Here is a 13,828-nt window from a genome sequence, read left to right on the forward strand (position 1 = left end):
AAACATGGACTCTGTTTCTCTCTCCACAGATGCTGCTAGGCGTGCTGAGTTTTTCCAGCATATTCTGTTTGTGTTTCAGACTTCCAGCATCCGCAGTATTGTGCTTTTATCATGGCATTGTGGGAGCAGCTTCACCACAGTGACTGCAGTGGTTCAGGAAGAAGGCCCACCAACACCTGACCAACAGACAACTGGGGATTGACAATATCTACTGGTCTTGTTAGTGACACCCAGCTATCAAGAATGGTGTTAACAATAAATCTTTGATAAAAGGGCACTGTGGAAATACTTGTTACCAAAACAATACTCTTAAATTAAATGGACAGTGTCCATTTAGCAACTCGATCACCCCCAGAATCTACCTCCCATCACAGCGTCACATTGGAAATTGCTGCACCCGACTGGGTTGCAAAGTCCTCGGGGTTAAACCCAGCAGCTTCTCCTCCAACTCCACTCCAGCTCAAAACTGATGCAACAAAAAAGACCCCGATCCAAGATCCACCCTAACTGAAACCGGCGCCTAATTGGTCTATCTGTTTCTGGATTCGGTTCTAAAAAACAATGAAACGAAAGCAAAGCTCTGCAAGGCTGGGTCAGAAATTAAGAGATAAAATATTTTAAATATCCAGCCGGTCAGGCAGCATGAACAGATTAAGAAACAGAAGTCGGGGCTCAGGTCGCTGACCTGCCTTCAAGCTGTACGATAACTCTCGGCGACGGCTGCCGACTAATGGCGGGCAATGTTCCCACAATGCTATGCGCTTCAGAAACCGCTCTATCTAAAAGTTGTTAATTTCCTGATCGGAGGTCGGTTGCCACAATCGGCAGGTGGCAACTATGGCGCCGCGAGAGTCAAGGAGGTGAAGAACTGCAGCAAAATACAGGAGGACGATCACCCGCCATTATGACAGAACAATAAGCCGCGCATCTGCGCTTGCGCAGCCACACCAGGGCCGGAACTAACAACTGTCCCGCATCCAGAATCACCAGGACCTGCAGCCTGGAACTGGGAGTGGGAGAAGCGGGAAGAATGAGCAGAAACAGTATAACCCAACACTCACAGCAACCTCCAATCCACCTCCATTCCCGGGATAGTGAGACAGAGTTTGTAAACACTCACCAACACGACTCCAGTGAAACTTCCACGAGGAAATGGGCTGTGCCTGCTTTGATGTAGCCCCAGACCTGTCACTCAAACACCCCCCCAACCTCGCCCAGTTCACAGCTCAACCTACCACTTTGCAGCTTCCTGCACCTTGATCCCGCCCAGCCCAGGTGTGGGACAGTCCAAGGTGAGCCGTTTGTGTAACCCGGACAGTGGGGGAGGGATGACCTCCCGCCCTGTGCTTTTTTCCAAATGATTCCATCCTCCCCTCCCCCAGGGCCCACTAAACACTGCATGCAGACAGCTGAAGGACCTTGGGGGTTCCTCACTGACTTGCACAGGTACATTATGCTGCATCCCACCCCCGATACACTCCGTAAACAAGTTGCTTTTCTTCTTTTCTGTTGCCTCTTCGCGTGAACATCTTGTTTCATACAAGTTTTGTTTAACACAATTTTGTCCCCAGTTTCATTTTATTCTTCGTCTCATCAGACGCCTCAACAAAAAACTTTGTCTCTTTCTTTCAGGTGCAAAGGAACGCAAGCTCCAACAAATTATCGACACCAACACCCATCCAGGACCCTCCACCCCTGCCTGTCCCTCTGTCCCCATCCCGTCTTCCAGTCCCAGCCCCGTCCATGTATTCACCATACCCCATGACCTTTCCCTCTCCGATGCTGAACGTTCAGTGTTCAGCAAATGACTCCGTTTCATACCCTTACGCCCTCATCTCAATGAATTTCAGGCTCGGCATGATGCTGAACTCTTCTTCTGCCGCCTTTATCCCCTTGCTCACTTCTTTGGGCAGGAGTCCTCTCCCCGTTCAACAGATCCTTTTACCTGCCTCCAATATTCTCCCTCCACCTGGACCCCTCCATCTGGATTCTTACCTTCTCTTGATCTTTTCATTGAGAACTGTCGGCGTGACATCAGTCGTCTCAATTTCTCTGCTCCTCTCACCCACTCTAACCTGTCTCTCTCTGAACTTACTGCACTCCGTTCCCTCAGGTCCAACCCTGACATTGTCATCAAACCTGTTGACAAGGGTGGTGCTGTTGTTGTCTGGCGCACTGACCTCTACCTTGCAGAGGCTGAGAGTCAACTCACAGACACTTCCTCCTACCTCCTTCTGGACCATGACTGGACCACTGAACATTAAGCCATTGTTTCCAGGACTGTTACTGACCTCATCTCCTCTGGAGATCTTCCTTCCACAGCTTCCAACCTCATAGTCTCCCAACATCGGATGGCCCGCGACTACTTCCTACCCAAAATCCATAAACAGGACTGTCCCGGCAGACCGATTGTATCAGCCTTTTCCTGCCCCAGGGAACTCATTTCTTGCTATCTTGACTCCATTCTCTCTCCCCTTGTCCAGTCCCTTCCCACCTACATCTGTGATTCCTCTGACACACTGCATCATATCAACAATTTCCAATTCTCTGGCCTCAACCGCCTCCTCTTCACCATGGACGTCCAATCCCTCTGCACCTCCATCCCCCACCAGGATGGTCTGAGGGCCCTTAGCTTCTTCCTCAAACAGAGGCCCGAACAATCCCCATCCACCAATACTCTCCTCTGTCTGGCTGAACTTGTTCTCACACTGAACAATTTCTCCTTTAACTACTCTCACTTCCTCCAAATAAAAGGTGTGGCTATGGGTACCCGCATGGGCCCCAGCTATGCCTGTCTCTTTATGGGGTATGTGGAACATTCCTTGTTCCAGTCTGACTCCGGCCACCTTCCACAACTCTTTCTCCGGTACATCGATGATTACTTAGGTGCTGCTTCATGCTCTCGTCTGGACCTGGAAAAATTTATAATTTTGCTTCCAATTTTCACTCCTCCATCATTTTCACATGGTCCATCTCTGACAATTCTCTTCCCTTCCTTGACTTCTCTGTCTCAATTTCTAGTAATAGACTGTCCACCAATATTCATTACAAGCCTACCGACTCCCACAGTTACCTCGACTACAGCTACTCACACCCCACTTCATATAAGGACTCCATCCCATTCTCTCAGTTCCTTTGCCTCCTTCGCATCTTCCCTTCACCCCCCCCCCCCCCCAAACGGGAGCATTCTGCAGGGATCGTTCCCTCCGGGACACCCTGGTCCACTCCTCCATCACCCACTACATCTCAACCCCTTCCCACAGCACCTTCCCATGCAACCGTAGAAAATGCAATACCTGCCCCTTTACTTCCTCTCTCCTCACTGTCCAAGGGCCCAAACACTCCTTTCAAGTGAAGCATCATTTCACTTGCACTTCCCTCAATTATGTGTTTGGTGGTGGCATCATGCTGGAGTTGGCGGAAATGGCGGAGGATGATCCTTTGAATGCGGAGGCTGGTGGGGTGATAAGTGAGGACAAGGGGGACCCTATCATGTTTCTGGGAGGCAGGAGAAGGCGTGAGGGCGGATGCGCGGGAGATGGGCCGGACACGGTTGAGGGCCCTGTCAACGACCGTGGGTGGAAAACCTCGGTTAAGGAAGAAGGAGGACATGTCAGAGGAACTGTTTTTGAATGTAGCATCATCGGAACAGATGCGACGGAGGCGAAGGAACTGAGAGAATGAGATGGAGTCCTTACAGGAAGCGGGGTGTGAGGAGCTGTAGTCGAGAGAGCTGTGGGAGTCGGTGGGTTTGTAATGGATATTGGTGGACGGTCTGTCCGCAAAAATGACCCAAACCTCCCTGTCGCTTGCCATTTTAACACTCCACCCTGCTCTCTTGCCCACATGTCTGTCCTTGGTTTGCTGCATTGTTCCAGTGAAGCCCAACGCAAACTGGAGGAACAACACCTCATCTTCCGACTAGGCACTTTACAGCCTTCCGGACTGAATATTGAATTCAACAACTTTAGGTCGTGAGCTCCCTCCCCCATCCCCACCCCCTTTCTGTTTCCCCCTTCCTTTTTTTTCCAATAAATTATAAAGATTTTCCTTTTCCCACCTATTTCCATTATAAAAAAAAACCCACTAGAGCTATACCTTGAGTGCCCTACCATCCATTCTTAATTAGCACATTCGTTTAGATAATATCACCAACTTTAACTTTAACACCTATGTGTTCTATTGTACTATTGTCGTTGACATCTTTTGCTGATCTGCTTCTATCACTGCTTGTTTGTCCCTACAACCACACCCCCCCCTCCACCTCTCTGTCTCTCTATCTCTCCGCCCCCCACACACACACCTTAAACCAGCTTATATTTCAACTCTTTCTTGGACTCGAACTCAAGTTCTGTCGAAGGGTGATGAGGACTCGAAACGTCAACTCTTTTCTTCTCCGCCGATGCTGCCAGACCTGCTGAGTTTTTCCAGGTGATTCTGTTTTTGTTTTAGTCCTCCAAGCAATATAAGTGAATGAAGGGCGGGACCGGGCTGGGATTAGAGCATGCGCAGTGCGGGTGCTGGATGGGGACGAAGGCGGTCGAGTTGCAAGTCCAGGGGAGAGAAAGGGCCGAGTGTTTGGAAACTTCTTTTTTTCCAGTGGGTTAGAAGGGGAGGATTTACACACATTAAACTCAAACCAAGAGAAATGTTTGTCTCTGCTCAATTTCTATCCCGGACTGACCAGCTGAAACACAGTGAATGGCCATGGGGAGAGGCTGTTCAGTTGCTCACAGTGCGGTAAGAGGTTCAGCACATCATCCCACCTGCTGGGACACCAGCACATTCACACTGGCGAGAGACCTTATAAATGCCCAGAAGTGCTTTAAAAGGTGCAGGGAACTGATGACCCATCAACATGTTCACACTGACGAGAGACCGTTCAACTTCTCCAACTGAGGAAAGGTGAAACTTACAGAATACTGAAAGGCCTGGATAAAGTGGACATGGGGGGAAGATGTTTCCTTTACTAGGAGAGACTAGGACCTGAGGGCACAGCCTCAGAGTAAAGGGAAGACCTTTTAGAACAGAGATGAGGAGAAACTTCTTTAGCCAGAGAGTGGTGAATCTATGGAATTCATTGCCACAGAGGACTATGGGGGCCAGGTCATTGAGTGTATTTAAGACCGAGATAGATAGGTTCTTGATTGGTAAGGGGATCAAAGGTTACAGGGAAAAGGCGGGAGAATGGGGTTGAGAAACTTATCAGCCATGATTGAATGGCGGAGCACACTCGATGGGCCAAATGGCCTAATTTCTGCTCCTATGCGTTATGGTCTTATGGTCTTATAGATTCACTCAGTTATCCCGTCTGCAGACACACTAATGAGTTCACAGTGATGAGGCCTTTTAAATGCCCAGGCTGCGGGAAGTGCTAGGAATGTTTCAGGGAGCTGATGCCTTATTAATATGTTCACACTGATGAAAGACCGTTGAGGTGCTCCCATTGTGGGTCTGGGTTCAGGCAATCCTCTGACCTCACTGTAAACCAGTGAATTCACAGTGGGGAGAGGCTGTTCTCACGCTCCAAGTGTGGGAAGGGATTTTGTTGTTCATCCACACTGCAGAGACACCAACGAGTTCGCAAGTACAAAGGAAAAACAGTGCAGATGCTGAAAATCTGAAATAAAAACACAAATGCTGGAAAGATTCAGCAGGTCTGGCATCATCTGTGGAGAGAGAAACAGAGTTAACGTTTCAAATCCGTGTGACTCTTCCTCTTCAGAAGAGTCACATAGACTCAAAACATTAATTCGAGTTCACAAGTAACGACAGTATTTGGATTTTTCTGTTAATCACGTTTCAGACTGAACCATGTTCAATGGGGTCAGTTTTGGTTGATGTTGATAAATTCCAGCCCAGTTATAGGGGTTAATATTGTGGATACAAGTCAAATAAATCAGCTTTGTGTAAAACATACAGTGTGTCAAGTCTTTTAAATATCTTCACGTATTTTAGTTCCCCTTGAAATGCTCTCCGTCCCCTGTCTCCTCTGTCCTCAACTCCAACAGCAAATACAACAATCTCTGTCTTCTTTGTCACTAAGATTGAGACAATCTGATCAGCTGCATCTGCTGCTTCTCTCCCTTCCACTTGCCCACTGGGCCAACTTTCTGTAAAGAAGCCCCATGTCCGAGCCCTGAGCTCACATCTCTCTCCAGTTTCTCTCCGATCTCCTCTCATGCCCACTCAGTGCTCATCTTGTCCATGGGATTCGCCTTCTGCTCCATTGACCCTATTTCCACGAACTGCTGACCATCCAGCTTCTCCATGTTAGCTGATATTGTTCACACTTTTCTCTCTCTCTTCTGGTACTGTTGCTCTCACCTTTAAATCCACCATCCTGACCCACCCTAAAAACAGAATCTATCCTTGGCCCCTCCTATACCTCACCTACATGTTGCCACTTGGCAGCATCTTCCAAAAGCACCGTGTTAGTTTTCACATATACACTGACAATGCCCAGCTCTACCTCACCACCATCCCTCTCCATTCCTCCACTGTTACTAAATTATCAAACTGCTTATCCCACACCCAGTACAGGATGAGCAGAAATTTGCTCCTTTTTAGAATTGGCAAGATCAAAACCAATGTCGTCGGTCACTACTACAAATTCGGTTCCCTAACTACCGAGTCCATCCCCATGAGGTAACATTGGGATATGTTGTCCGATGTTTGTCAAGTCAGGAATCTTTGTTCCTAAGCAAGACAGAGAGAGAGAGAGAGAGAGAGAGAGCTATCCCTATAATATTCAATACATTTCAGAAGATTTTATAAATTGATTGGACAGTGATTTCTCACAGATCTTCCAATCTTGAGAAGGAAATATTGACTTCTCACAACTGATTTCTGACTAACCTCATTATTTCTAAGCTACGAGCTTGTTTTCTTAATTTCTTGACGACAAACTGTAGATAACATACTAAAGCTACTAGAATGATCAGAATCTGCAACACAAACCTTTGAGCTGCCACCAAGAATAAATGTCAAAACTTTTCCACTAAAATGTGATAACTATCGACTTCGATTCATCTTTCCCACCTGCCAATCATCTCACACAATCTAAATTATTAGCACGTTTTAAATTTATCCGATTCAACCAAAAGTTCATGCACAGACTTTAAAGATTCTCCAGCTCTCTGTTCACCTGCATCCACCTTGTGGATATTTCCTAAATCCAAATTCTATCTCCCTCTTCACATTAATTTTACTCCCTCTACCAGTGTGTTTTATTCTATCCTGGATGTTTTAAAATCAGTTTCTCTATGGGGTATGTGTTAATGTCTTGATGATTTAAAATATTGCCTCATTCAATATTCCACAATAGTCACTTCATGTTGTTCCGTTGTCAAGTAGCTGAGCATGTCTGGGACCTGTTCTTCAGTGCAGGGTCACTGAGCATTTCCACATGTTAATTACCACCTCTCATAACAACTCACATCTGCACACTCACGCCAGTATCCCAAAACCATGCTGCAGGTGCCAACTTATGCAAGCCACTCTTGGCCTTTCAGGTGATCTTATTAAAATGTAATAGGAGTTTCTGCTTTAAGATCTTTGCATATTTACCCCTGCATGGTTCTGATGCCTTGGATAGTGGTCAGGCTATCAAATTCAGTTTTGTTTTGTACTGAGGAAAGGACACAAATGGCACCAAGTTAAATCTATCAATTTACTGGCCTCACCTACATTTTCCTGACTTTGACTGGAATGTGCATGTATATCAGTCAGAACTATCCCATTGACTATACCCAGGTGAATTATTCAATTTCTCAATCCGTGGTGTGATTTTCCCTATCTTTTATTCTAAATATGTCATCCATTAATTATTATTCTATCTCATTCAGGAGCACTGGACGACTTTTATATTCCATTTAGTACTCACAAAATATGTTGTTTATAGATCAGAGACAGAAGTACAGATTTTTGCAATCAGTTTGGAGATAGTTCCCACATCTCCTGTTCCCAGGCAGTTTGTCTTGAAATATAACAAATGGGATGAAGCCAAATATTTAAAAAGAAAAGTATTTCGTTCAAATTGTCACCATGCTATGAGTGGAAAGGGTTAACTTCTCTGCTTGCTTGAAAAGGGGCTGAAGAAACATTCTCAGGTGTGTACAATTGTGTCAAATTTATGTAACTTCATTTTCAGCTCAAGGATGAACGTGATCCCATTTCAATCTTTGTTCTTCCAATTCCTCTGGTATTTTTCTCAGTTTTGCCTGAATTTTTTGGTTTTTTCTTCAAACTGAAGAAGAATAAAACTAAAAAATTTGAATGCAAAATTTTGCAGATGCTGGAAATCTGAAATAAAAACATAAAATGCTGGAAAAACTCAACAGGTCTGGCAGCATCTATGGCAAGATAAACAGAGGCAACGTCTTGAGCCTATATGATATTTCTTATGGAATGTTTTACTGCCTGTGTTTATATTTTTTTACTAGTTTTTCTCTGGTACTCCAATTTCTCCTTTATCATTTTCCTAGTCACCCTTAGTTGGTTTCTAAAATTTTCCTAATCCTCTGGGCTACCACTAATCTTTACAGCATTGAGGATCTTTTCTTTCAATATGGTACAACCTTTAACTTCTATAGTTAGCCATGGGTGGTGCATCCTTCTTGTAGATTGTTATGACACAGCAGTTGGTAAAGGCTGAGTTATTTAAAATCCCAGAAGGAAACTTTAAACAACTTTCATAACCTATATTTTCAATTGGTATGTTTGAGATACTGCTCTCAATTCAGAAATGAAACCACCAAGCAGCCAGAGGCTTTTTATATAAATTAAACATTTATTAATTTTAATAAGAAATTAAACACATCTACAAATTACGACCATAATAACTTTTAAACAAATCCCCAAATTAATCACTCCCAGGTAATCTTCTCCAAGGCAACAATAACCCATAGACTCAAACAGACACCGGGCAAAGCACATTTTACCTTATGAATTAAAAATGTGGTTCCTTTCAATTTGGTCCTTCGCAAGCACAGTGGTAGGCTTACAGGATTAGATCTTTCATGCCTCTGACTTCCTCACACAAAACTCTTCTGTATATACCTAGACTTCTCTTTGAATGCATGTTCTCATCGTATCACCAGGCCCTTTGAACTCCACCTCTCCTAACAATATAACCCCTTTCATAATACTAATTTTATAAGTAATATAAACATATTGCTTGGTGTCTCCTAGTTAGGTGCAAGATTTCACCCCCAGTCTTTGAATGGTTTATTCAACAAAATGCAAATCTACTCTTTACCTTTTAAAATATTGTTCACCCAATTAACATCTCAAAACTACTATACATCAAAGCACCCAGACTATCTGGCTTTAATCCAATTAGGACACACACACTCAGACAAAGACCCTACTACAATTCCAATTTAAAACAGTTTCCAATAATATTATATACATTAATATCCCTTCATGACATAGAGTCTTTCTTTCTCAATGGAATATATCTTTCGCTGGTTATGAAATATCTCCTTAAATTTTTGCCACTATTTCCCAACTTTCTTACCTTTTAATGTATTTTACCAACTGTGTCTTCATACCATTGTAAATGCCCACAAGTTTAAGATCCACATATCTCACTCTCAAAGTGATTGTGAAATTCCATTATGTTATGATCACTTTGATCTAGGGGATCCCGTACTATGATGGCATGGATTAATTTTGTCCCATCACACGATATCAGGTCTAAAACAGCCCATTTCTAAGTTGGTTCAGAACATATTATTCTAAGAAACAGTCCTGAATACACTCCATGTACTCACCCAATGTTATTGGTCCAATTCAAATTAAAATTAAAACCTCCCATGATTATTGCAGCACCTTTATAACAAGCCCCCATTATTTATTGATTTACACTCTGTCTTACATTACAGATACAGTCAGAGGCCAATAACCACTCCTACCAGTGTCTTATTTGCAATTTCTTGTCTCCACCTAAGCTGATGTTACACTTTGTTCATCCAGACCAAGATCATTTCTCACTACTGTCCTGGTCTCATCCTTTTTTAACAGAGCTACCCCACCTCCTTTTCTTTCCTTCCAAAGTGTCAAGTGGCCTTGATTTTTCATCCCTTAGATGTGGCCACTTTCACACTCTATTACTTCAATATCTATCATATCAGGCATTTTTTCTAATTGTTAAGAATTCATCCATCTTGCTGCAAATCCTGCATACATTTAAGTAAAGTGCCATTAATTTTAACATTTTCCCACTATGACCTTATTTTTTCTGCTGAATATTGCATTTTAATGGTAATTACAAGATGCTTGGACCACTCTGGGCTTTGGTCATGGACAGCAACGACTTCACTCTTGTCTGATGACCTTATCCAAAAGAGCTGCTCTAGTTAGAAGGACTTGTCCTGCAAGGTAATATCACAGTGATAACGATGCATTCTTGTATAGTTTATTGAGACCAAATTATTTATCCAGTGAGTATATAAAAATATAAATCAAATATTCACAGCTCCTGCAGGTGATTCTCTGGCTACAATAATATATATATATAAGGAAGAAACCAGAGTGTGAAGTCGCAATCAGCTGGAGAACAGTGGAGAGGCATTGGGGGAAGATGGATTGGTTAACCGGTTGAAGACTGAAGAATGTTCAAAAGGAATGATGAGATAGTTTGCCGTTGCTGGATAGGGTGTCATTTGTAACTTTGATGAGAGCAAGGGTGGAAATCTTATTGGAGGGATTCAAACAGGGTCCCAACAAAGAGGGGCAGAAATTTCAAAGTTTTAACACATTTCAGGACTTCGAAGAGGAAAAGGAAGTTGGAGATCAGGCAGTGACAGTGGGGTCAAGGGTTGATTTTATTGAGGAGATGGTGATGATGCTGGATTTGAAGGACAGAGGGACAGGGTTTGAAGAGATGTAACCATTATCAATACCAGGGAACATGGGGAAGTTGGGTGATCAGCAGTTTAGTGGGAATAGAGTGGATGGAGCAGGAGGTGGGTCTCATGGGCAAGATGAGTGCTGAGAGAGCAGAGGAGAGATGGGAGAGAAACTGAAGAAAGATATGGGTTCAGGCTCAGATAAGGGGGAACTTTAGAGACAGTTTGTCCCAGTGGGCTCGTGGAAGGGAGGGAAGCAGCAGAGGCAGCTGATCGGATTGTCTCAATCTTAGTGACAAAGAAGCTCCATGAGTTCCCCACACTTGTTGTTGGAGGTGAGGATGGAGGAGACAGGGTGAGAGGGAGAGCACTTCAAAAGGAACTAACTTGTTTTAGAGATATTAAAAAGGCTCTACACAGCGTGCGTTCAACACAAAGCTGACTTACTTGACTTTTATCCACAATATTAACAGACATAACTGGGCTGGAGTTCATTAACATCAGCAGAAACAGACCCTAATGAACAAAGTTCAGTCCTGGATGCGATTAACAGAAAAATTCAATCATTGTAGTTACTTGTGAACTTTCTGGTGCTTCAGCAGGTTGGATGAGGTCGTGAATCCCTTCCCGCACTCGGAGCAGATGAACGGTCTCTCCCCATTGTGAAACCGCTGGTGTCTTAGCAGGGTGGACGAATGAGCAAATATCTTCCCACACTTGAGGCAGGTGAACGGCCTCTCCCCAGTGTGAGTGCGCTGGTGCTCCAGCAGGTTGGATGAGGTTGTGAATCCTTTTCCAAACTCGGAGCAGGTGAACGGCCTCTCCCCTGTGTGAATTCGCCAATGAATAGTGAGATCACATGATGCCTTGAACTCAGCCCCGCAGTGAGAGCACCTGAACGGTCTCTCATCAGAGTGAACACGTTGATGGCGTATTAGCTCCCCAGAACTTTTATAGTACTTCCCACAGTCTGGGCATTTAAAAGGTCTCTCGTCAGCGTGAACTCGCTGGTGTTCCAGCAGGTGGGATGAAGTAACGAATCCCTTTCTGCACACGGAGCAGTTGAATGGTCTCTCTCACACTGTGACTGCGATGATGATTTGCCAGCTCAAACTGGAAATAGAACCCTTTCTCACAGTCCCCACATTTCCACGGTCTCACCCCAGTGTGTCTGCGCTTGTGTGTCCATAGGCTAGATGATCGGCTGAAGGCTTGCCCACACACAGAACACGTGTACGGTTTCTCTCCTCTGTGAATGGTGCTTTCTCCTTCCATGTTTAAAATCCGATGATATTCAGGTTAGGATAAATTAGGTGACTCTGTCAGATCCTGATGTGATGTTTGGTTTCAGATTCCAGATTGGAAATCCTCCCATTCTTATGCCCTGTGAAATTGACTTAAAACAGAAAAAAGGGAGTGAGAGAGAACCCACATAAACACAAAGGCTGAAATGAGCTGAATGATTCTGGTAATTTGTGGACACTAGGAAAAAGTGACCATGAAGACAGCTGGACTGTCATGAAAAAAACAACTAATGTCCTTCAGGGAAGGGAACCTGCCATCTGGTCTGGGTCTGCATAAGACTCTGAGCTCTATGTGACGAGGGAGAATAAAGTTGCGAAGGTGAGGGATTTTATATATCTAAGAATAAACTAGAACATTGTCAAAACCACCAAACCCTCAAACTTCACCACCTAGAAGGACCAGGATAGCAGGTGTATGTGAACACTTTCACCTCCAAGTTCCCGTCCATGTCACACACTGTCCAGATTTGTATGACATCCAGTACTGGATGAATAGAAATTCCCTCCATTTAAATATTGAGAAGACTGAAGCCATTGACTTCAGTTCCCACCACAAACCCCACTCCCTAGCCACTGACTCTATCCCACTCCCTGGCAACTGGTCAGGGCTGAATCAGACTGTTCACAACCAGGGGGTAATATTACACTGCTAGCTGAGCTTCTGACCACGTCTGTACCATCTACAAGAGTGCACATTCCCATCTCAGTTACATCACTGACTTGGCCCTGTCTCCGCTTATTTGCTCATGAAACTCATGCATTCCTTTATTACCTCTGGCCTTGACTATTCAAACGCATACCTGGCTGGCCTCCCACATTCAACCCTGATAACCTGGAGTTTATCCAAACTTCTATTGTCCCTGTCCTCTGCACTGAGTCCCATTCACTCACCCATCACCCTCTACTCACTGACCTACACAGGCTTCCACTTAAACAATAACTAAATTTAAAATTTCCATCCTTTTTTTTCCAATTCCTCCATGACATTGACCTTTCCTATTTCCAGTCACACAGATGTTTGAATATTTTTTCCACCGACACACATACTTTCAGGTTCTGATGAATTGAGTGACTCTGTCAGGTTTTGATCTGTTGTTTGATTTGAGTTCCCCGCCTTTAAATTCTGTTCTTCAAATATCCTGCATAAAAAATATCATCCCTGTCAGTGCAGAAATTGAGAAGAGACAAACATTTCTCTTGGTTTGAGTTTGCTGTGTGTAAATCCTCCCCTTTTAATCCCCTGTAAAAGGAGTTTTCAAAATCCATCCCTGTCCGTCCAGGGGAGAAATTCACAACATTCTCTCTTCCTGCAACTTGGACCAACATGACCGCGCATGCGCCCTGCTGCATGAACTCGGGCCTCCAACTGTAGACATTCCCTGAAGCTGTTACCGGCCTCGTTCGGTGCTAACACGGGTCTGATAGGTTCTCATTCGGGTTTTGAGGCCTCCACTGGATGTTCATGAAGCCTCCCCACCCACTCCGCCGATCCCATTTTCCTCCGACAATCCTGTTTCTCGCCCTTTGCAGAGTCGGGATGACCGCCTACCCGAAGCTGCAGCACCCACAGTGCGCATGTACCAGACGGAAACCACACAGTGCGCATGCTCCATTCCTAACTCGTTATTGCACCTGCACACGAGGCTCCTGTAGTGAGAATAGGGCACATTC

At 44.5% G+C, this 13,828-nt stretch overlaps 2 protein-coding genes across 2 annotated transcripts in view; both read right to left on the bottom strand.

Annotated features, from left to right (window-relative positions):
* Positions 1–9,400: 9,400 nt before the first annotated feature.
* LOC121273850 (zinc finger protein 3-like) lies at positions 9,401–12,042 on the bottom strand. Its single transcript, XM_041180989.1, has 2 exons — positions 12,015–12,042; positions 9,401–11,928 (listed from the first exon to the last, which is right to left on the bottom strand). The coding sequence occupies exons 1-2, from the start codon at positions 12,040–12,042 to the stop codon at positions 11,426–11,428; spliced, it is 531 nt and encodes a 176-aa protein (XP_041036923.1). The 3' UTR covers positions 9,401–11,425.
* LOC121273867 (zinc finger protein 239-like) overlaps positions 11,927–13,828 on the bottom strand; it is a 29,770-nt gene continuing 27,868 nt past the window's right edge. The window contains exons 2-3 of the mRNA XM_041181016.1: positions 13,205–13,296; positions 11,927–12,249 (exon numbers count right to left, since the gene is read on the bottom strand). Of these exons, the coding sequence (XP_041036950.1) occupies positions 12,176–12,249; positions 13,205–13,296 (166 nt within the window). The 3' untranslated portion in view covers positions 11,927–12,175. The remainder of the gene's footprint in view (positions 12,250–13,204; positions 13,297–13,828) is intronic.

The sequence above is a fragment of the Carcharodon carcharias genome (genome assembly GCF_017639515.1).
Source record: "Carcharodon carcharias isolate sCarCar2 chromosome 27 unlocalized genomic scaffold, sCarCar2.pri SUPER_27_unloc_2, whole genome shotgun sequence".
NCBI classification, from domain to species: Eukaryota; Metazoa; Chordata; class Chondrichthyes; order Lamniformes; family Lamnidae; genus Carcharodon; species Carcharodon carcharias.